General features: G+C 43.9%; 1 protein-coding gene across 1 annotated transcript in view; it reads right to left on the reverse strand.

The window, feature by feature from the left end:
• The window catches only part of PLCB1 (phospholipase C beta 1), a 641,577-nt gene that overhangs the window by 117,817 nt on the left and 499,742 nt on the right, over positions 1-24,018 (reverse strand). Inside the window, exons 17-23 of the mRNA XM_045009836.1 lie at positions 16,289-16,373; positions 15,022-15,146; positions 12,934-13,088; positions 10,459-10,623; positions 7,326-7,425; positions 5,578-5,682; positions 4,601-4,710 (exon numbers count right to left, since the gene is read on the reverse strand). Of these exons, the coding sequence (XP_044865771.1) occupies positions 4,601-4,710; positions 5,578-5,682; positions 7,326-7,425; positions 10,459-10,623; positions 12,934-13,088; positions 15,022-15,146; positions 16,289-16,373 (845 nt within the window). The remainder of the gene's footprint in view (positions 1-4,600; positions 4,711-5,577; positions 5,683-7,325; positions 7,426-10,458; positions 10,624-12,933; positions 13,089-15,021; positions 15,147-16,288; positions 16,374-24,018) is intronic.

The raw sequence follows: 24,018 nt of genomic DNA on the forward strand, positions 1-24,018 counted from the left end.
GGCACTTCGCCGGCGGGTCCCGGAACGGATGGGCCCCCCGTCGCCGAATTACCGCCGAAGACCGGGCTGCACTTCGGCGGTGGGTCCCGCTCCGTCTTCGGCGGTAAATCGCCAGCAGGGGGTCCTTCTGCCCTGGAGCGGAAGGACCCCCCGCCGGCGAAGACCGGGAGCAGAAGAAGCTCCTGCGCCCGGCCCCTCAAGAGTTTTCCGGCCCCCCCCGGAGCAAGTGAGGGACCCTGCTCCAGGGGCCCCGAAAAACTCTGGTGGGGGCCCCTGTGGGGCTTGGGGCCTGGGGCAAATTGCCCCTCTTGCCCCCCCCCCCCCGGGCGGCCCTGGACTTATGACAAGGCTGGGTGACTGTGGCTCACATATTCGGAATCAGCTCCTTGTAGCCACCACTCTCCACCCTGTCTGGATGTAGTGGAGATTTCAGGGTTACAGTCTCTGTTCACTCATGTCTGTGCATGTCTGTGCAGAGGGGTCTTTAGGAAGGATCTGAGTGAGGAGAGAGTAGCGGCCGGGGTGCCAGCCAGTGGGTTGGGATGTGGGAGTGGGTTCGGGGTGCGGGCTCTGGGAGGAAGTTTGGATGTGGGAGGGGGCTCAGGGCTGGAGTAGGGGGTTAGTGTGAGGAAGGAGGTTGGGGCGCTGGCTCCAGCTGTGTTGCGCTTACCTCGAGTGGCTCCCGGAAGCAACTGGCATATCCGGCTCCTAGGCTCAGGGGTGGCCAGGCGGCTCTGTGCGCTGCCCCAGCCAATGGTAGATGAGGAATCGGCACTCGGGGGAGGGGGAGCAGCACTTAGAGACCCCCTGGCCACCCCTGCGTCTAGGAGCCAGAGGGACGTGACAATCACTTCCGGGATCCGCGTGGAACCAGGGCAGGTAGAGAGCCTGCCTTAGCCCCGCTGCACCACCAACCAGCCTATTAGCGGCCTATTAAAATCTCCTGGACTGGTTTCAGTAGCCACAGAGAGATTGATTCTGAGAAACTCCCGGCCAATCTGGGAGGGTTGGCAACCCTACCTGTGGCGTGGCTGCAGGGAGAAAGGCACAGGGGTTAGTTACATGGCTCTACACCTGATGAGGACTTCCTCATGCCCAGGAATCTCCAGCTGGGGACCTGTGAGTGACTTCTGCTCCCTTTGTGCCATATGAGCAAAGGGAACGGAATGGGGCAGATACTCTGCCTCATAAAATTGCTTCCTTACAAACTATTTTACACAGGCACATTAAAAAGTGTACTGGACTTTTACAGCTGTATAGTTACAATGCACAATTAAAGTATTAAAATGCTTCTAATTTTACAAAGTATTTTTCTGGGACACAGCATTTTAAACATAGTAACTCTAAGGTTTGCAGTGAAGGAAGATCTGGACTCATGTCGTTGCCTGTGATCCAAAATTGAGTATTCATATCATTCAAATGTGCTTCTTTTCTGAAAATAAAGTGCTACATATTGCAAAAGAAATGATCAATTCTATAGCTAATTCTCCTACTTTGTTGCTTTATACCTGGATAGTATCATTCCAAATCTGTATCTGATTCAAACTGTGAGTACAATTAATTATTAAGTAATTTCTGTGGTTGCTAGCTTATGATTTTTCTGATTTTCACACCTGAAGGTTAACCTCTAATATCTCATTGAAAATTTGTCTATTTTCCTTCATCAACTGCTGGCAAGAAGCGTGATTAAATGCATCAAAGGGAAAAAAAATCTATGCTAGGAAACCACTCATCTTTGGACATAATAGATAATCTTATAAATATAGCCTATATATTTGAAATGCCATTTAACAAAATTGAGTGTACACACATTTGTGTGTGTGCAAATCTGGCAGTTCGACATAGAGTTACCCTTGTAAGTGTGATTTTTATGAGCAAACATGCACGTAGAAAAGTAACATCCTTCACTCTGAAATCCTGGCCCAAGAAGTTGAAAACAAGACCATAGTATGAAAAATACACAAAAGTTCAGGAATGAGAAAAATACATTTTTAGTGCTCAATCCATTTCAGATTGATGAGTGCAGCCCTAATGCCATGTATCTTACCCAAGATGTATGTGTACCAAGACATGGTAGGAATGGGACACTTACAATGAAACTTAATGTTGCAAGTTTGCATGTATCTCCTGCCACTGCATCCGTTTTGTTAGTTTTATTGATAAACGCAATACCACAATCATGCCACTTTCCTCCCCTAAAAAACATACTTCTCTTCCACTGTAAAGTAAGTGCCTTTGCCCCAAGAGATTTCAAGCTGTTTGAAGTATGAAAGCATTAACCAAGACTGTTTGCAGCAATTTAACTCCCCATCTTCCTATTAGCCTTTAATAAGTACTTTCTGACAATATTTTTCTTAGACTAACAAAGAAGTGATAATCTTGTCCAAATCAAATGCATAGTCACTTTTTAAGCAAAAAAATTACCTCTAGACGTGCTTAAGAGATTATGTTAAAAAAAGATTTTGTTACTAAAATAGGATTTCATGTGTGCAGCAGCCTAGAAAAACTTCTGAGATACTATTGAGTATTTCAGTGTCCTCATTCAAGCAAACTTGTGAGACTGTACATAATAAAGAGACAAAGAGGCAAACTGTTGGCCAAGGAACTGTAATGACTAACACATTTGATCCTATTTGGGGAGTGTATTCTTGGTTACAAAAGCGAGTTCAGTTGAGCTTTTATAATGGAGGATCCAGGAAATGGGGCAGGGGGCAAATAGGGGACTGTGGAGACCCTGTTTCCCGGCCTTCCAGGAATCAGGACTTAACTGCTTGTGCTAAATACCCTTTAACTCATGTGACGGACCTAGAGTGCGACACAGGAACTGTTTAAAATCTAATGCTGCGATTTTCAAAGCCATTCGGGTGCCCAATTTCTAGTAATATTAATGAAAACTGGGAAGCCAAATTCCACAGGTGGTTTTTAAACCTCAACGTAAATACAACTACAATATGCATTTACCACTGAAAATCAGTGCATAATTGTCAGAGGCCCCCAGGCATGCACAAAAATACACATATGTCTACATATGTTTGTACAATCACTGCACCTGCACAGACAAATGTGAGTTTTGTCTTATAAATCCATGGTACACCCACATCTTGAATACTACGTGCAGATGTGGTCACCCCATCTCAAAACCCCCCACCATATTGGAATTGAAAAAGAGGCAACAAAAATGATTAGGGGTATGGAACAGCTTCCATATAAGGAGAGATTAATAAGACGGACTTTTCAGCTTGGAAAAGAGACGACTAAGGGGGGGATATGATAGAGGTCTATAAAATCATTACTGGTGTGGAGAAAGTAAATAAGGAAGTGTTATCTACTCCTGCTCATAACACAAGAACTAGGGGTCAACAAATGAAATTAATAGGCAGCAGGTTTAAAACAAACAAAAGGAAGTAATCCTTCACACAATGCAGTCAACCTGCCAGAGGATGTTGTGAAGGCCAAGACTATAACAGGGGTCAAAAAAGAATTAGATAAATTCATGGAGGATAGGTCCATCAAAGGTCCAGGATGGCCAGGGATGGTGTCCCTAGCCTCTGTTTGCGAGAAGCTGGGAATGGCCAACAGTGGATGGATCGCTTGGTGATTACCTGTTCTGTTCATGCCCTCTGAAGTACCTGGCATTCGCCACTGTTGGAAGACAGGATCCTGGGCTAGATAGACCTTTGGTCTGACCCAGTATGGCCATTCTTATATATTCTTAGTGATAAGTGCTTATGCAAATAGAGGCACAAAGATGGGGGGAGGGATAGCTCAGTGGTTTGAGCATGGGCCTGCTAAACCCAGGTTTGTGAGTTCAATCCTTGAGAGGGCAGCTTAGGAAGCTGTGGCAAAAACTAGTACTTGGTCCTACTAGTGAAGGCATGGGGCTGGACTCAATGACCTGTCAGGGTCCCTTCCAGTTCTATGAGATGGGTATATCTCCATATTAAATGAACCACTGAAAATCTGGCTTCTACAAAATTACAGTTAAACTAGAGCAATAGGTCTGAATTCTCATTCACACAAAGGACTCTACGCCACTCTGTCAGTTTAATGGAGCCTTATAGTGGACGTAAAGGGGCCTTTGTGTAAATGAAAATGGGGCTTGTAATGTGGTAGGACATCAGAATTTGTGCAGGATGTGAAGAGAATCTCTCCTCTTGTGAGGAGAATACAATTTTCAGAGACAAACTGCTGTTAAATAGAAAGCCCTCAAAATTCCTGCAAAATTTTCAAAGAAAGCGAATGATATAGTCCTCTCATTGGGACTTGGAAAACCACACAGAATGCTAAACAAACATGAGGGGCCGTGGTTGGTTGTTTTTTTCCCACGTGTTGTGTGACATCCAACACTTTTTCGCTAAAGACCAGATTCTGATGCCCTTACTTCATTTGACCATGTATAACCCTATGGACTTGAAGAGGATCCCACATGGAGTACAATGTATACAATGTAAGTGTATCAAAACATGGCCCTTAGATAATGGGTGGGATTTTGAAAAGTCCTTAAGTGACTGATGAGCACAAGTCCCACTGACTTTCAATGGAGTTCTAAATCATGTAGATGCTTTTGAAAATCCCACCAAATATATGAAGTCTCCCTTACCTCCTTCTTTACCTCTTCTTCATCCTCCAGTGTCAGTGCAGCCAGCTGTTTAGCTCTTTGTTCCATCAAGTTTACATATCTAATTGGATTGGATAATGCTTCAATCACATCTGGAAATGAAGTAAACATTTCAGGTCAAAGTTCCTTAATCTATGGTTGTAGAGATCATAAGGCGTTAAGAAGGTGCATAGTTTTTCTTGAAATCTATTATTCAAAGTTACCACTTGAACATCAGAATCTTCAGTGAATGTGTGACTATGCCATCATATCAAAGGCATTAACCGTGAAACCCCATTTATGGAAATATACATTCTGCACATGTTTAGGCCAATATGTAGGTGAGAATTTTAATCCCTATTTTATTACTGTGAGAGGTATTGGGGGAAGAAAAGATAGGAGAAATGCTGCTGCTTTGAATGAGTTTCTTTTGTCTCTCCTATGTACTGTGTTTTTAAATTTATGTCCAAAACACTTGGAGCCTGGGATGAGCACTCTTTGGGGGGGAGTTTTAGGATGGGATTTTCTAGCCTGTTCAGCATTGCCCCAACTCTGCTCCCACTGAAGACAATGGTAAAACTCCCAATGCTTAGTTAGGACAATGTTGAGCGCTTTTGAACCCTTAAGTTCACACTAAAAAATTTTTTAATTGCACATTTGCAATATGATCTTGCAGGCTTATAAATGACTCAAAAAATTAAGTACATCATTTTACTTTGAATCTCACAGTCACTGCATATTGTTTATATTACAAAATCCCAAGACTCCTGGCTTCCTTAAGGCTACCCCAAGTCTGCTAGGAAATAAGTACTTAAGCCTCAATCCTGGACTGTGATCCATGCAGGCAGCCTGCAGACTGTTACACCAGTTTTATACAGCGGTGTTTCAGGCTCTCTGTCACAAACAGATCGAGAAGGTTCCAAAGACTTGTGTATTTAATTTTACCTTTGTAGTTCATAGTTGGGCAGTTTAATAGTTACCTGCATAAGTATCGGGTACGTAGTCTTTAACGTCTATATACACAAAGACTGCTGGTAGCATCAAAGGCTGGTTCCGCTCATTCCTCAGACAGATGTAGTGATAGCCTGGAATATAAGAGCAGCCCAGTCCAGAATGTAAACTCTGTCCAATGTAATTATATTATTATTCATTATTTATATAGTGCCCAAGTGACCTAGGCGCTTTAGAGACTGTGGGAAGCCAAATCCTTACTCCGAAAAGTTTACAAGCTACATAGACAGCATACTGACAAGGGAGCATGTGAAAGGTGCATGACAGCACTATTAAAAAGATCTTTTCCCCTTTATTTTTAAACTATTGACTAATTTCTTGTTTTTTGGCTCATGTCAATTTGCAATTTGATTTGAGTTAGGCAATTTTTTTTGACGAATATCAGTCAAATGAAATAAATTTGGGGATTTGACATGAATTCGCCCAATAGTTTCAGCCAAAAGTAATTTGGGGATAAAATGGCTGGAGGAGGAGGAGATGGTGTTGGTGCTCTCCTTATAACTTTTAGCTAAATGCTTAGGGCACTCATTGGAGATGTGGGAGAGCCCGGTTTAATTTTCCCTCTGCCTGATGTGGAGCAGGGATTTGAACGTGGGTCTCCCATATCGCACAAAAATGTCGCTGTTAGTGCTGCTGCTGGTGCTAGCCTCTTTATAACCACCATCTGCTCCTGCTCCTCCTCCTCCGGCTGTTTGGTGAATTCAGCCCTACAAACATGCTTGAAACAAAATGTTTTGGGTCGAATAAAACTTGGTTCCTTTGACCTTTAATGATTTTTTTCCAATGTGCCCAACTTTTTCCGCATTTTTTCATTTCAGTTCGACCTGGACCGAAATGATTTTTTAGAAGTGCCAGTGAACAAAATAAATCAGTTATTTCCCTAGCTTTAATTTATATAATTCTTTGAACTTTTCTTATTGTTTTCCAGTTAGTTTGGATTGATTTGGCTTTGTAACCCTACTTTATTTTCATTTTAAATCTTTGTAAGTACTTCCGGTCCAGATACTCAGAGAGTTGCAAAGTTAATTAAAAGGAATCAGGATGCCGTAATATGCACACAACATGAATACCTGACAATAAAAAACCCAGAGACCACTAGAACAAATGACATGGCAACATATTTAAAAAGACCAGGGAGAGCGGATGAATCCTTCACATTGGCTAAAATTAAAATATACCTACAATATGAGCATTTGCAGGCAATTTTGAAAGTGTGAAAGGATGAGCCAAGCTGACTGTCCCGTGAGAGCATGTTTCACACCCTCAGTGTTTCCACCCACCACAGCTAAAGCTCTCTGAGCAATCGACCTAAGAAACAATGACTGAAAAGGAGAAATGTCAATGAGGACTGCAACCCGCCTTTTTTCAAAATGGTATCATGGCTATAATTGACCAGTAAACACCAACAACTGCTTTGTACGTTTTAGTTCTGTAGGTTTTCTTGTTTCAATCTAGATTTAACTTTCGGGTGATTCGGGTGTTTCTCTTCTCATGGATGATATAAACATATTCAAAATTATTTACTTTTAAAAAAAACAAGGTTATAACTAAAGCTGAAATAATACAGTACCAAATTCGGTGAATTTCTCCATCTGCTGCATACGCTGAGACAGAGCCTCAGGTGGCATAAATCAGCATAGCTGCATTGAAGTCAACAGAGTCATGCTGAGGGTCTGCCATGTTGGTTCTCTTCACTACAGCAGAGCCATAATCTTACCTGGTCGAATTGCTGAGACAGGCAATATCCGATGTCCGATAAACTTTCCTCCTTCTTCGTATACTGCTATCCTCAAACATGCCAGAGAAGGCAGAACCACCTACAGGGACACATTTGGTACAGTTATTGGTTGTCTGCTATAAATAAGAAAAGCCCCTTCTGCATACAAGGCATATAGCAGAGCAGAAAGATAAGGCCCTAGTGAGCTAATGAAGGGTTCTATAGCCATACTAGGAGTTTGCTATACAACAGGTCAGAGGGCATATGACCCGTATATGAAAATAATTCTGAAATGATCATGCTTCAGTCAAGTAACAGGTGGCAGAACATTTTCTTTACAGGTGAATAACTCATTGATAGGGAATGTTTGGAACAGCCAAATCTGAAGCTGAGAACTTACCCCTACATTTTCAAAGCAGCATGTGGATCTTTAGCATCATGCCTCTCATTAGGCCTGAATGAGGCTTTGAAAATGTAGAGTTTAGTGACAACGTATGAGGTGAAATCATGAGTGTCACTCAGAACCGATGTGTCCTAAGGACTCCTCAATTAATTAAAGCACTGATAAGCACATTAGTGCTGATAAAACCATCAAATAACAAATCCATCAATTGGTGTGTTTTAAGAGGGAAAAGTCTGAACAGGTTGCTAGACCTTAGTTATTTAATTACATAAAGCATCCTGACAGGCTGAATAGATTGAGGCAGTTTAGCATACTTGCATAATGCCAATAATAGTACCCTTCATAAGTGCTTTCCCTTGCATGCCTACACCTAACAGAGCTCTCCAGTGCTATAGCTAGTGCTTCAGAACACCTATCCTGCCTTTCACGGATCAGGCAAACGATGTTTACTGGACAGATGAAGCCAGGGCAGAGATGGGTATGCCGGGGATGCTAACCTTAGCCTCGGTGAAAAGTCCTTCAGGGTTGTACTAAGTTCCCAGGGTTGCTACAATGAATGGGCCTTGGTGGTGGAGGAAGAAATACAGTAAAAGACTATAATAGTAGTAGTCCAGAAAGGAACCTGCACTAACTTCATAAACAAATACATGATGTGATTTATTTTGAAAGAGAGATTGCTCTGGCGATATATTAAATAGCGTGTCTTTCCCCAGGAGGATGGGTGATTTGGTAGGAAATCAGTCTGCCCGTGCAAGAAGGATTACTCTTTTCCTTTATGAGGTACGATATGTGAAAGAACTGAGCTTGGAAGGCCTGTCGCTTTTGAAAGCATTTGTTCATGGGGATCTATATTCAAGACAGTGGGAAGGCCCAGGTGAGCTAGGGCCTAGATTTACAAAGCAGAACGCAGTGAAACAGGAGCTTGCAGCTTCCATTCCAACAAGGAATAATGAGACATTTCCTATCACCCAGCTTATTTCTGGCAACAGACATATCCCCCACTCCTTATCCCTGGCACATGGGGACAGTACAGGGGTGTGTCACAGAGCTGTTGAGCACGACATCGTCAAATATTAACCCTACAGGGCTCTCCAGTGGGATGTAGTCTTTTGTCAGATTGGCCATGACCCACGGCTGGTTTTTCTGCAGGCCCTCAGACAGAAGGGCTTGCTTGCTTGGGCAGAGTCCTAGAAAGGCAGTCTCTGATTTCATCCTCAAAAGCTCTGTGCCACTGGACCTTTTCTGCTCACAAGAACAGGGACCCAGGAGTCTGGACTGTCCATGTCCCAAAACAAGGCCTATTGGAAACCAAAACCGTGCTTGGCTTTGAATGAACATTCTTACATTGTCTTAACTTTTAGTAAAGGCCCAAATCCCACAAGTAACAGACCCTACCTTAATTCCTACCCAACCGAATGGTACTGTAAAAAATATGCCTCATATCTCATTACTGTGTCGTAGAGAAGCCATGTATAAATAAACATACGTGTTGTAAGGCTGCTTAAACAGGCATCATTTTCTCAGGACACACTACGTGGAAATCAGTGTTTTATTTACTGGATGTTTATATTTCACCTAAAAGTATGTAGGCACTTAGTTTAACCGCCCACTAACAACAGATTATATGAGTTAATCTTCAAATCACTCAGAATAATAATCCAGGCCCAGTATGAGCCTGGAGGCTCCCAAACATTATGGTAAAACCGGTAACAGAAATAAAGTATATTAATTAAAGGCCCATGAGAACAACAACAACAACAAAATGCTAGTGCTGTTTGCAGAATCCAGCCCCGGCAGAACGCCAAAGGGAAGGAGATCTGCAGACAGAGCCTTCAGGTGAGGGAGCCCTCCTGCAACTCCTAGAAAGCTGAGTTTCAGGCACTGCCTCTGTAAGTGCCTCCATGAACTTTAATTGCTGTCATGGGACGTCAGGAAAAGGCAGCTTTTTCTACTTGATCCAAGACTAATTAATTGCATTATCCAGTAAACTAAAAATAGACAATACTACAGCTCTCTTTAGGAAATTGTCTGCAATCCCATTTATAAAGCACTGCGAGATACCAGTGCTGCAGGGGCATGATTCTGAAAGATGCTTAGCACCCTCAGCTCCCATTGACTTTTCAGGATTGGGTACTCTGGGTAAAATTTTCCAAAGCACCTAAGTAACTCAAGAGCCTACATCCCATTGTAAGTGAATGGGATTTAGGTTCTTAAGTCATCTGATCCCAGATTATTAAAGGTATTTAGGTGTTGCTGCACTCAGCATTGCAATGCCTAATTGACTTAGGAATCTAAATCTTCTAATCAAAAGGGATTAAGGCACTTAGGCATCAAAATCCCATTGACAGTCAATAGGATAGGCTCCTAAGTGCCTAAATCACTTTGTAAATGAGACTTTGGCTCCTAAATGCAACACTCAATGCAACAACACCTAAATACCTTTACAAATCTGGGTTTCATGCACCTTGGAAATTTTTGCCTTGTATGTACAGAGGCCCAATCTTGTGTCAATGAAGCCAACAAAGTTACATCAGTTGACTGATTTCAGTAGGAGCTGGCTTGATTTCATTGGACCAGGGGCGGGTTCTACAGGATAGCTGTTTCAGAGTCTCTGAAACTATCTCTTCAGCAAATGCAATCATTCTGATTTTCTGTAAAACACAAAATTAACCCAGAGGAAAGCAATAAAATAATCACTGTGCACCATAGGGAAATAAACATCACACCAACCTTCTTAAATACTATGGGTTCTTCTTCCCATACAGGATTAACAGCATTGCCTTGAGAGGTCTTTGTCTTTAAAGCTTTTCGTCTTGTATCCACAGGCAGGCCAAACATGTCTACTTCTACATAGGTACCAACTTTTTTATCCGAAAGAAACTGACCTGAAATTATCTAGAACACAAGATAGGTGCGTTTGTAAGTGACTAATAAAGACAGCTTAGTGGATTCTGAAATTTCTGGCTGAAATTCAGGCTGCAGTCTTTCTAGTGATGATATACTTCTTTCCTAAATAAACCCAAAGCTCAAAACAAGCATTCTCTAATATTGCAAATACAGGACTGTAACATAATGTTATGGTAAAGAAAAAGATAAAGTAACACCAGAGCTATGTGTAGTGATGCAACAAAGGCAATGATAAAAGAACAGATGCGCTTGTTTCGTTTTTGTCTCCTTCCAGCCTTTTTTTTTTTTTTTAAATATGAGGTAACTGTAAAGGTTGTTGATGAATTCCCTGAGTAACAAGGAGCAGAGGGATATTCAACTAATGTCAGGGTATCTTAAAGAACCTCGGATTTGCCCAAAGTATGCCAGCTCCCATTCATTTGTGAGGCCTCAGCATGTACCATGCCATGACATCACAACTAGCACAATCACTACTGGACAGTCAGAAGGAGCCAACTTCTGGCAATTGCCACATTGCTCTTAGGGACTCATTCCTGCAAAGTGCTGAGCATCTCCTGAGAGCTCCTGAATGACCTCCATTTAGATTTGGCTCAAAGCTGCAAGCCACCTCTTTCACACATGCCCTCACACCACAGCTTTGCCACAGCTGACTTGTGCCTGAAGCCTCAAGGTGGATATCAGTTTCCTCCTAGTGAACAAAACAGGATATTTTGTGGGTGGCTTTTGGACAGGGGAGATTGTTCAGCTGAATAGATCTATTAAGGAAATAAATTGTTTTTGTAACTCTGGGTATGAAACCATGACCTTTATAACTTCCTGATCTCATTGCAAAAACAACCCTATTGCTGTATTAATTTACACTAAGCAGAATGCTCTGTTGGTCATCTCAGTGCAAGTTAGCATTTAGCATGGACTAGGGATGTTTTTAAGGTTACACGATTTGAAATAGAGCACCCCTCATAAACAAAAGCTTAAAAATCTTCAACCTCTTCTTAACTACATCAGTTTCCTGGTAAGTCTTATGTGATGGAAACGAAAAGAGATTGGAAAGGAAATTAAAAACAAAACACAAGAAAATTTATTTAATAGGCAATATTCCTTCAAAATTTGAGCATCTGTTTTTTTAGGAATTTAGATATTGTGGAGTTTAAAAATTAACTATGCCCCACTACAAATTAAACGTATCTCATTGTCTCAATTTACAGTATATCTACACTGCAATTGGAGATGTGACTGCAGCACATGTAGACATGAGTTAGCTCTAATCTGGCTAGAGTGAGCACCAATAGGGTAGCCATGGCAGGATGGACTTTAGTGGGGGCTAGCTGTCCATGGAAGTGTCCAGGGTTCTGGGTAGGCTTGTACAGGTTATGCTGAAGCCTGTGATGCTGCACCTTCACTGCGGTTGGTACCTGTGATGGGGTGTACAGACCCCATCCTGGAAAGGTACAGGTTAAAGAGATGCCCTGGGCCCAGGCGACTCTGCTGCACCACACCTGCATCACCCACACAGGCTGGAGGAAGAGCTTACATAGGGGAACACAGTCGCTTAGTGGCACTGGCAGGCAGGCTGTGGAGGTGAGCTGACCTATTCTCTAAGCTTGTGAGAAGGTGCACCATGGAGCTCTTACTGCCTGAGACCTGGTGATGGTGACCTTACCGAGCCTACAGAGAAGGGACCTGTGACTCTCTGAAGGCCAAAGACTTTATTTTTATGTTTTAGTTCTTTACTTTAGCTGGTGGGAAGAGAGGGGCCTGGTAGGAAGTGACCCAGAGAGACAGCTGCATAGCATTTTAGGGTGCAGGATTTAGCGCCTACCACTGGGTCCTGGATCGGAGCCCAGCTGACAGGGTGGGCCTGGGCTTCCCTACAAACCTCTGTGGAGGGGCAACTACAGAAGCGGGGAACTTAGCGGGGGCGGGGAGAAGCCCCTGAAGATAAAAAGGTCTGGGCTGTGAGATCTTGACCCAAGGGGTAGAGTCCTGAGCATCCTGCTTAATCCTGAAGGCTCCCCCATTGTTGGACTCTATATATATCCTGAAAGGGTCAGACTTGAATACATGACCTGGCTGGAGGGCGGAGTCATCAGAAAGACAGACTGCAGGGTGAAGCAGCAGTAAGAAAGGGAGATGCCCAGAAGGCAACCTGCCGCACCCCAGCCTGACCACTAGGCTGCGCTGGTGATGAGCGTCCCTTCAGTGTGGACACACCTAAAGAAGATCGGTCAGGGCTCCAGATAAAACAGAAATATGTCCAGGTCCTAACAGAAACAGAATTTTCAACAACTGTGTACATACCTTCACAGACAAAGTGTTGGCTACTATTCCATCCACAATACTTTCAGTAAATGGGTCAAAATGTTTGTCCGGTCTTCTCATAAACTCTGGCTTTAGCCTGTAACCACTTTTGCCATTGTATTCATACATCCCCATGTTTATTTGCATAGACAAATCTAAGCAATAAAAATATCATGAGGAATAAGTATCAAATATACAAAAACAAGTATAGCTGCAGTAATATGACTAAGCGCAATGTGAATAAACAGCTATTTCTTGAGCACTGCTGTCACTTAGACCTAGGTTTCAGGAAATCTTTCACTGAAAGACTGAAGTTTCACTCACACAATCCTCAGTGGCCACTATCTTGGATTCTTGCTGTAAGAGGAGGGAATTCTCTAGAGATGTTCCAGAAGATGTGGAGTAACATTTTCAAAAGAGCATAAGGCCTAGATTTTAAAGGTATTTAGGTGTTGCCCGGCTCAGCATTAAAGAGCCTAAGTGACTTAGATGGCTATGTCTCATTTTCAAAAGTGAGTTAGGCTCCTAAGTCCTGTTGACTTTAGGGTGACCAGATGTCCGGTTTTCGACCGCATCACCTGGTCAAAAAGGAATCCTTGCAGCTCCGGTCAGCACCGCTGACTGGGTGGTTGACTATCTGGTTGGTGCTGCTGCACAGCGGGTCTGGCAGGGTCCCTGCTAGCCTCCACGCCTCGCAGCTTCTGGGAAGCAGCCAGCATGTCCCCACTCCGGCTTCTATGCATAGGGGCAGCCAGGGGGCTCCGCATGCTGTCCCAACCCCAAGCACTGCCCCTGCAAGTCCCATTGGCTGGGAACCGCAGCCAATGGGAGCTACAGGGCCATGCCTGTGGATGGGGCTGCACGCAGAGCCGCCTGACCCGCCTCCATGTAGGAGCCAGAGGGTGGACATGCTGCTGCTTCCGGGAGCTGTTTGAGGAAAGCACCACTCGGTGCCTGTACCCCTGACTCCCTCCCAGGGCTGTGCCCCAGCCCTGATCCCCCTCCTGCCCTCTGAACCCCACGATCCCAGCCTGGAGCACCCTCTTGTATTCCAAACCCCTCATCTGCAGCCCCACCTCAGAGTCTGCACCCCCAACCAGAGCCCTCACACTCCCCTGCACCCCAACCCCCTGCCCCAGCCCAGAGCCCCCTCCTGCACCCCAAATTCCTCATCCCCAGCCCCACATCAGAGCCCGCACCCCCAGCCAAAGCCCTCACCCTGCCCCGCACCCCAACCTCTTGCCCCAGCCTGGAACCCCCTCCAGCACCCTGACCCTCTCATTTATGGCCCCACCCCAGAGCCTGCACCCCCAGATGGAACCCTCACCCCTTCCCATACCCCAGCTCCCTGAACCAGCCAGGTGAAAATGAGCCAGTGACTGAGCATGGGGAGAGCGAGCGACTGAGGGGTGGGGCCTTGGAAAAGGGACGGGGTAAAGGTATTCAGTTTTGTGGGAGTAGAAAGTTGGCAACCCTAGTTGACTTTCAATGAGACGTAGGCACCTAGATGTAAAATTTCCCATTTGTGCATGCACATTCAGGTGTTTGTGGGAACAGCGAGCATGCATTTCACGGGATGCACCCACTGGGCCCGCCTACGAAAATTTGGCCTTGTCATTATGTACAGTGCCAAGAACAGTTGAATACAGGTGTTATTGCAATAAAAATGATTTATAATAATTATCTCTGGAGACTGAGGGAAAGTTAGTTATATTTTCAGTTCATTACACAACATAAAGGGGCTGCTATTAACAGGCAAATATTTGCAGGACTACATATGAGATACTTTTATTTTTTCCAATACACAGAAAACCATTTTGACATTTCAGAAACTGCAGTATGGTAATGGTTGGTAAATGACGGCTCTTTAAGATGATCACTGTGTGCATGTTGAATTACAGTGTAATATGCTAATGAATTTGAGAATAACTTGGGTTCAGTGGTAGGAATGAACAAACAGCTTCCTAGAACTGGTCAAGAGCCCAACATCTTTTGTTGAACAAAACAACTCTCTTGGCTTCCAATCACAAAACCTATTAAAAAAGTGGCAAGTACAGCCCACTAAACCAAGAAAAAGCTGAGACTTACCTACAGTTTGGAAGTTAAGAGCAACCAGTTGACAGCCAGCATTCCAGAAGACTTGTGGCATGTAGTTTGAGGAATCTACACGTGTTCCCTTTGGATAAATCCTGCTAAGCTGCCTTTTGTTATATCTAGGTGGTGAGTGGTTAAGATACAGAACATTTGGCATAATAACTATATATACTTTCAGTCATTAAATGTAGATGCTCTTTACAGAACAACAGTAGGTTCCTTAGTGGAGTTCTCCAAACATACTACATCCACAGATTCACGTTCTTGGGAGGGCGGCTAGCCTGTACACATACTCAGGTGTCTAAGTTGAGGTTATAAAATGGCACATGACATACTTTCCTTTTGTTCCTGTGAGGGCTAACAGACTCTAAAGAAGCAAGGGAAACGCATGGGCAAGTGTGGATCTTAGAGGACAATATATTTGTAACTTCAGTTACACAGTAAATAATCTAATATGATCCTAAATTGCCTCTACAGAAACTAACCAGAGCTGGACTGTGGAAAGCCGAGTTAAGAAGTAATTGCTCTCCTCACAGATCTAGCCTCCACATAGCGAAAGCAATGGTGAGTAAACTGATGTAGTGAGCCTGAGCTTCAAATGGCCACTCCACAAATTTTGGATATGGGAAGATACTGCAGTCTGGATGTAGAAGTCGCTCTCAGTTAATGTTCTGTAAAGCCATATTGTACCTGGATCCCTCTTTGTGAATTGAGGCTTCAAAAGAGACAATGACATACACTGAGAGTTGTTAAACCGAAGTGGACTCCCCTTTAGTTATTTTTCTCCAAAAAATTAATCAGTGTAGCTAGCTCCTGGTAATCAACTGTGACCACGACTCAAACTCAGGTCTCCCATATGACTATGCAAAGTACTGCGTTACCCAGATGATCTCTCTCTCTGACAAATTGTCCTTTATTTCAATTTATCTTCTATCATTTTATATAACAAAGTACCATTGCTTTGTTTTCTCACATGCTCACTAATGATTTGACTCACTCTTCCTCCCCAGACCTTCAATCTGTATTTTAAGATGTTTCCTTTTGCCCTTAACCTGTATCACAAGAATCCACTCTCAAAGCTCAGTGAGGTCTCATCAGATACCACCTCTCTTTGCTAATGGAAGAGGTAATCAAGTTAACAAAGTTAGGGTAGGTTCCAAATTTCCCAAACTCATGTCTCCAAAGCCCAATGAAGAACCATAACAGCTCTTACTCAGATTTACAAAAGCAAATAATGGATCTTTCTGAATGCCAAGGATACTCCACAAATTCCACTGGAGACTTCGTGAGTTGCTCAAGCCCTTTGGTTTCCACAAAGGAAGACATTTCAAAACTCCTGTTGCGTTCTGTAGTTCAAAGGGAGAAAACAGTAATAGATTAGAACGTTGTTGTTTTCCAGGTTGTCGTAGCCATGTTGGTCCCAGGATATTGTAAGACAAGGTGGCTGAGGTAATATCTTTTATTGGACCAACTTCTCAAGGTGAAAGAGACAAACTTTCAAGCTGACATACAGTAGAGCTGCAAAACAACGGGTTCATTGCAGTGCCTATATTCCATCTGCAATTCAATGACTTACCTATTTCACATCAATGTTCATATCATCAAATGATTTCCAAGATTTCCTTTTTCCATTCTTTTTAAAATGTATTTAAAATTAAAATGCTTGACAAAGCCACACATTTGGGGAAATTAAAACCACAAATAGAAGGAAAACAAAACAAATGTTTCTGAGCCAGTGAGCCTCCAAAGTTTAAAAACATTCATTAGGTGAGACACAGCATTAACCCCACACTTTAACAGCTGCAAACTCCAGCTTTTACTACACGTAGTGCTAGGGAAGGGGTCCCCAACGCGGGGCCCGTGGACGCCGTGGCGCCCACCGGGGCATCTAAGTGTGCCCACGTACTGGCCGGCGGACGAGCATCCACTGAAATGCCGCTGAAGTTCAGCGGCATTTCGGCAGCGACGCCTCTGGATGACGCTGCTTGCTGCCGACAAACAGTGTCATCCAGAGGCGTCGGCGCTGAAATGCTGCCGAATTTCGGTGGCATTTCGGTGGATGCTCGTCCACCGCCACGGTCCTCCGTGGCTCGTTGTCTGGCACCTGCCAGACGAAAAAGGTTGGGGACCACTGTCCTCATCTCATGAAAGGGGAGGGGGATCACTGAGGTAAAATGCAAGCGCACACCGGGGTGCAAACATTTCCAGTTCTCTCCTGCTTACTGCAGGGCTTTGCTAGCTTTTCCAGTATTTCTTCCGGTGACATCCAAGACGAGGATGGAAAATGTCAAAGATAACAGTTAGAAGTACAGTGTCCCGTCAACTATTTTAATCCCACATTTTCTTGCTGTTCAGGATGAATAAAAAATAAGCACACGCTGAGCAGCAGCGGCAGCCATGCTATTCCCACAGCTATGATTTCCACGACATGAAAAGAAGAGCACCAACCTTGTTTACTGAGGGACAGTAAAGGTGTTTCATTCTAGGCAGAGTGCAGCATTAGTAAATCTTATCAAGGACTGGGAAAATTGTGCAAAAAGATAATGATGCAGAAACACAGGCAGCACAAAACTCTGGGAATAAATAAAAATACATTGTGGCTGAAGAAATGCTGCTAGAATTTGGGTAGTAAATTAGGGCCAAACCTTTGGATTAATACTGGAACAATATACCAAAGGTCATGGTGAGTTCTCCATCACTGGTAATTTTAAAATCAACATTGGAATATTTTTTTTAAAGATCTGCTCTAGGAATTATTTTGGGGGAGTTCTTTAGCCTGTCAGTCTAGATGATCACGATGGTCCCTTCTGGCCTGGGGAATCTATGAATTTGAGAAGGATGCCTTCTTTTCCTCTGAAAGCTTTTAAAAGTCCTCAGAGATTGAGATCACTTTAGTTGTCCAGGCATCTCATGAGGCAATTAGTTGGGATGGACACATGAGCTGCTTAAAAGTTAACACATTTCTCTACCCGCCTTGTGCAATGATGCATTTTTAAACATCCCTAACCATCAAACCAATACATTTGTCAATATATTTGGTACACTCATGATGGACCACGGCCCAGATTTACAAAGGTATTTATGTACCAAAAGTTGCAGACAGACATCAAGAGGGATTTTCAGAAGTGCCTAAGTGAGTTAGGTGCCTAACTCCCTTGAAAGTCAATGGAAGTTCTGTGCCTAACCTGCTTAAGCCCTTTATGAAAATCTCACTTGACGCCTATCTGCAACTTTTGGTACCTAAATATCTTTGTAGATCTAGCTCTATGCATTTAGAGCAAAAAAAAAATAATCAGGTTATAAGGTTGAGAGGTGTTTTCCTTGGATAAAAGTGTGAGGACAATTCTTTTTCATTTTCTCAACTCAAATAAGACTCAAAGTGTGAACTTTAAAAAAGAGTCACCTAGACACACAAACCAGGGACAGTTTCACTTTGAAAAAATGAATGTTTTGTAAGGACAAGAGTGTATGAAAACAAGGTTTAAATAAGGAAACTGTTTCTACACCTTAGCCACAGCAGCAGAATAGCGAGCACTAGAATAAAGAGCTGTCAGGAATAAAAAGGACTAGACTTCTTTGCACAGCACTTGCTCATCCTATGGAGTTTGCTACCACAACAGCCCACAGTTACAATTGCTGTCAGCTGGGTGTTAAAAGTGAGGGAAATGTCATGATGGAGGGTATGATTTTGGCATGGCTGTTGTTAGTAAATTTCACAGCAGAGGCATGGGGGGAAAATGATAAGTCATGGAAAGGTCACCAAAGAATGCAGTACACAATAGTATAGTAGGAGTGCTGGAAGCTGAAACCCAGAGCATAGCTGGGTCCAGCTCTCCACTGCCAGCGTTCTGACCTGGCACATGGGGTCGCAGTGCCACTCTGGGTTGGCCCATCTGCTCCTCCTTCTCCTGACGGGTGGATGGACAAATCCAAGTGACGTAGACTAACACAATGCCACTAGGTTTCGGGCCCAATCAGATGTATTCTTACAGCCATTGCCAAGATTCCTTGGAGTTTAATCAAATTCACCATTTGCATGACTGTGGTGACAAATCTGTAGCCCAAGTTACAACCTATTGTATAATGGGATATGACAAATCTTATGTCGCTACACTCCTACAGCCACAATAAGGAAATGGCTGATAAAGAAAGTTTGCTTATGTCTCAAATAGGAACATGGGAACTGCCATCCAGAATCATCACAGTACACTCTCTAATCCAGTAGCCTACAGTAGGTGTGCCAGATGCTTCAAAGGAAGGACTAAATAATCCTGGAATGTAATTATCTGTCCATATAAGAAACCTCTTCCCAACTCCAGGCAGTTAGAGGCTGGCTCATGATCTGAAGCAAGAGAGCTTATATCCCTTCCAAACGGTTTGCCTAATATAGCTGTGGATGGTCTCACTTTTAAAAAAAAGTTCCTGGTGTTACTGGTAGTTGTGGTAATGAGTTGCATACAGACCATCAGGTACCCATCCACCAGGAAATGCTGGGCAGGGTAGAAAGAACATTTCAGCCATCAGCTCATGCACAGGAGAAATGCATGAGCCTGACTAAAAAGCTTGCCCCAGTAACCCAGTAAGGGTGAGATTCTGCGCTATCCCTCTAAGGCAGTGGTGCTCAACCCATGGCCCAGTCAGCACACAGCTGAGGCCCAGGTGACATCCTCAGGGCCATACAGATAATCTATATATTGTGTGAATGTGGCCCACATAACACACAGAGAGCTGCATCTGTGGCCCACAATGGTAGATAGGTTGAGAACCACTGCTCTAAGGGTAAGTCTACACTACACACACAAAAAAAAAGACCCGGAGCAGCAAGTATGAGAGCCTGAGTCAGTTGATCCAGGCAAAAGGGCTAAAAACAGCAGTGAAGATGTTTGGGTTTGGCTGAAACCTGGCGAGGAGGGAGGCGTCTCGGAGCCTGGGCTCCAGCCCGCGTGGGAATGTCTCTCCACTGCAATTTTTAGCCCTGTAGTGCGAGTCCCAGGAGCCCGCGTCCATTGATCTGAGCTCTGAGATTCACTGCCATGGGTTTTTTTTTGGCAGTGTAAATATACTGTGAGAAGCAGAGCACAGAACTCGCAACAGAAGAGTAGGAGGCTTCTGGTGGCTTTAAGCCATCTTAGCATACAGTTGATTTTAGACAGTTGTGGAGATTGGGGAAACCCTCAGTGTAACTTAGGTCGTCCTCCGAATCTCTCCACGTTACAGCGACCTGGCAATGCTGCCTAGAATCTCTGCAGCACTATGTGCTGTGACCTCTTACCTGTCGTAAAACAGTCGCAGCGGGAGGGGAGAGACAGCCTAAGCTCATGGCTTGATTGGCTACATGCATAGAGCTGGCTGCAATTTGCATATTCAACGTAAAAGGAGCAGCTCCCTTTTCTTTTGTGTCCTTTATTTCCTCTAGTGAGACGTGTGGACAGCCTTTCTACGCACCAGAACAGCATCCTGAATGGAAAAGCCAGGTCAAAACCCCCCGTGGCTTAAGTAAGTTCTCCTTTAAATTTCCCCCAATTTCGCTTTGCACATGAGGCACGGACCCCTCAGAAAAAAAGCCTTTCATTCCAGCAAACTCTAAGCCACGTTGCTTGCACGGAAGTGCCTACAGCATTGAGAGCGGATTCCCATTCACCAAATGCCTGGGCACCTCTCTCGAAATGAAGCAATTACCGAGAGCCTGTGCGTCACATCTGAGTGAGCTCTGTTGTCTCACAAAGCTCTCAGAGGCAAAGTACAAGCCAGGGGCACAGTGGAGGCCAACTGACCTCGGTTGGTCTTAAAAGTAATTTTGTTGCAGTCACCCGTGGATTGAGGAGCCTGGCCTGCTCTGTGCAATCAGAACGAGAAGCCAAGTGGAAGCAGGCAAAAACTGAACAAGAGCGTTCCCCTGCTCCTGCAGAGAGAGAACAGAGCTGGGTGAGAACTCCCCATCCTTAGAGGGAGCCAGAAGGTGAGCAACACCCCCACAGGTGAAGGAGCTGTATTCACAAGCACAGCACAGGGGAAAGAGAGCTGCTGGTAAGAGGAACAGCAAAACCAGATAGTGGGAACAATTCTCCAGACAGCTTTATAGGCTCAAAGGCTACAATGGACCAGGATCACTGCAGGTTCCATCGGGTGTTAAATCTTCACTGAGTCCTCACTCCTTTTGCAGCACCGCTGTCTGCTGCTTCACCACACCCCTTGTTTTCTTTCCACGCTTAAATCTTTGTGGTTTTTGCCCCTGCTGCCCCAGGCCACCACCTGGCTGAGAAATGCTCCCGCGCACCTGCCATATAAACCAAAACAAAGCCTGGCTGTGCTCAGAGTAGAGACCATCCTACAAGCCGGATTGTTTCAGCTCCATGCTCCTTGCGGCCGGGATGGGTGCTTTGTGCACTGTTCAGCAGCAAGCTACTGGAACTCACTGAGGTCTTCTTCCAGCACCCTCTTTCTTTAGGAACTACCAGCCAGACACCCCGAAGGCCTCTCAATACTATCAGTCGCAGCCTTTAGCTTCTAATGGGGACAGAGTCCCTGTCACGCTCTGTAGATGTTCCCCTCCAACAAGAAATACCTTCTCTGCACTCCTCTTCATGAGTCCCATTGAAGTCCCTATCTTATATAGAGATGGAGGCCTTGTCTGTATTAGCACTGTGTTTCACATATCCCACCTTGCTCCAGCCCTATCGATGGGACCACTATGGAGTGTGTGTGTGTGTGTGTGTGTGTGGGTGGGTGGGTGGCTAGTGTAGGACTAGCCATCGGTATTGTCATCGAGGCAGCAGAACAGTTTGGGAATCTGAATAAGCATCCAAATATCCAAGCCCTTTGAAGTTCATTTTTTTACTAGTCAGAATATGGGTTCTGTAGGACTCAAACAAGATGAGTGAACTGAAGCCTGTGAATCTCTATGCATTCCCCACCGGGAAGGTTTCCAGAGCCTTCAGGATAAAACATCATTCCTTTTTATTTAATTTATTTTAAAACCACCCCCATGTGGCTATTCAACTTCCATATGACCTCAGTGGAAAGTCTGAGAAAGACAGAGCCTTCAGGTTCTAATGCTCCCAGGAAAGAAAAGCAGCATCTCTTTGTCTTCTATTTAAAATGTGTTGTGTTAGGGTTTGTGGCGTATGGCGTCTTTTAGCCATGCCCTACCAAAGGGAAACACCCATAGTAATGGAGGAGCTGGCAACTGCAAATGTTTGCAGTTATGAAATGGCTCGGCATTTAATCAGCTGTACAATTAATAAAAACAATAACGATAATAATAATAACGGGTATTTTTGGTCAAGTTAGGAAGGGTAGAAATTGGCCATATAAACAGGATAAGTTCCGTGCAGAGACATTTATTTCCGTAGGGATGCTTTGCACTTTAGGGCAAGGGTCTTAAATCACTTGACAAAGTTGAATTCTGCCTCACATCATCCTTGGGAGATAAGTATTATCGTCCCCACTTTTATAAATGGGGAAAGAGATATGCAGAGGGTAAAGAGAGCTGCAGTGTGAAAAGGAGTGGGTGGGAATGGATTTCTGCTGTTCTCTGCTTCTCGGCAGGGTGCTGCACTGTAAATAATCAGTTTAAATTATGGTACTTTTAATGTTTTAGACTGTTGAACATTAATATCCTGTTGGATTGTATGTGCTGTCATTATATGTGATGCTATGAAGTATTGTCCTATGTATTACTGACATATATTGTGAGGTTGGGAACATCCATAAACAGCCTTTCAGTTACAACAAAGAAGTAGCCATCAAAAGCCAAACAGCAGTAATAGCTCATCAATATCCATCAAGAAAAGAATCCACTATCCCAGAGACTCCTATAGCATGTAGGCAATGGAGAATGCTTGACCAATGGGGACTGCCTGATCCTCCCGTCACAGCAAAGATCTTTCCAGCAACCTGAAAAAGTATAAGAGAGGGGAAGTAATATCATCACTTGGTATCTTCCCCCCAGAAGAACGTCTGGAAGACAAAGACTATGAACGGGAGAAGGGTGGTCCCAGGCTGGAATGTAGTCGTAGCCTGTGTATTGACAAACTGTACCTGCTTGAACCATCTGTCAGGGTGAGACACTGTTTGATTCAACTCTTGCTTAGACTAAACGTTTAGGATTTAGAATGCGTATTTACTTTTGATTTTCTTAAGGTAAACTATCTCTGACCTTTATGCCTACCACTTATAATCTGTCTTTCTGTAGTTTTATATTTTACCTAAAGCAGCGTGTTTTGGTTGAAGTGCTTGGGAAAACTCAGCTCAGGTTAACAAGGGGAGCTGCAAGTCCACTATCCTTTGTTGGAGTGGTCAATGAGGTAATGAGCTTACATTGGCCAGGCTTTTGACTAGTGCAACACGGTACAGTTCTGGGATACATGAGAAATCATTCATGTAACTCAGTTGGGTGTGTCCCTGCCTGAGGATGGCTGTGTAAGTGCAGTGCCTATCAGAGGTTTGTAGTTTGACATCAGCATCACAATGTGAGAGGCAACCCAGGGTGGTGGGTTCAGAGGACTCAGCTATTCACAGTCCAGGTTGCACCCTGGAGACCCTGTCAAAGATTCATGCTGGATTTTTCATAAATGTGACTCCTGCTACCGGAAAAAAACAAAATATTGAAAATTAAAACCTTTATCCTGCATTGACAGAGTTACATAACTTTACTCACATGAACAGTCCTACTGACTTCAAGGGATTGTTTAAGGTTAAGCATGTGCCTTGGTGTTTGCAGTAGCAGGAGCTAAAACTGTATTTTAATTAAAAACTTTTATCTTAGTGGCATACAGTCTTGTTCACTTCAATACGAAGGTGCTTCAGTGTTAACAACAGGGAGCTGTGTAGGCTTCCACTACATTAAACAAAATTATTGTGAATGTGTTTATACACACAGGCCAACATTTTCACAAATAGGAGCCCAAAGCTCTTCTGACTTGTGTAAGTTTAATATATCGGAAGGCTGGTCTGGTTGTGAATACAGCATGGGTGATTTGCTTAACAATG

This window comes from Mauremys mutica, chromosome 3, assembly GCF_020497125.1.
Source record: "Mauremys mutica isolate MM-2020 ecotype Southern chromosome 3, ASM2049712v1, whole genome shotgun sequence".
In the NCBI taxonomy this organism is placed as follows: domain Eukaryota; kingdom Metazoa; phylum Chordata; order Testudines; family Geoemydidae; genus Mauremys; species Mauremys mutica.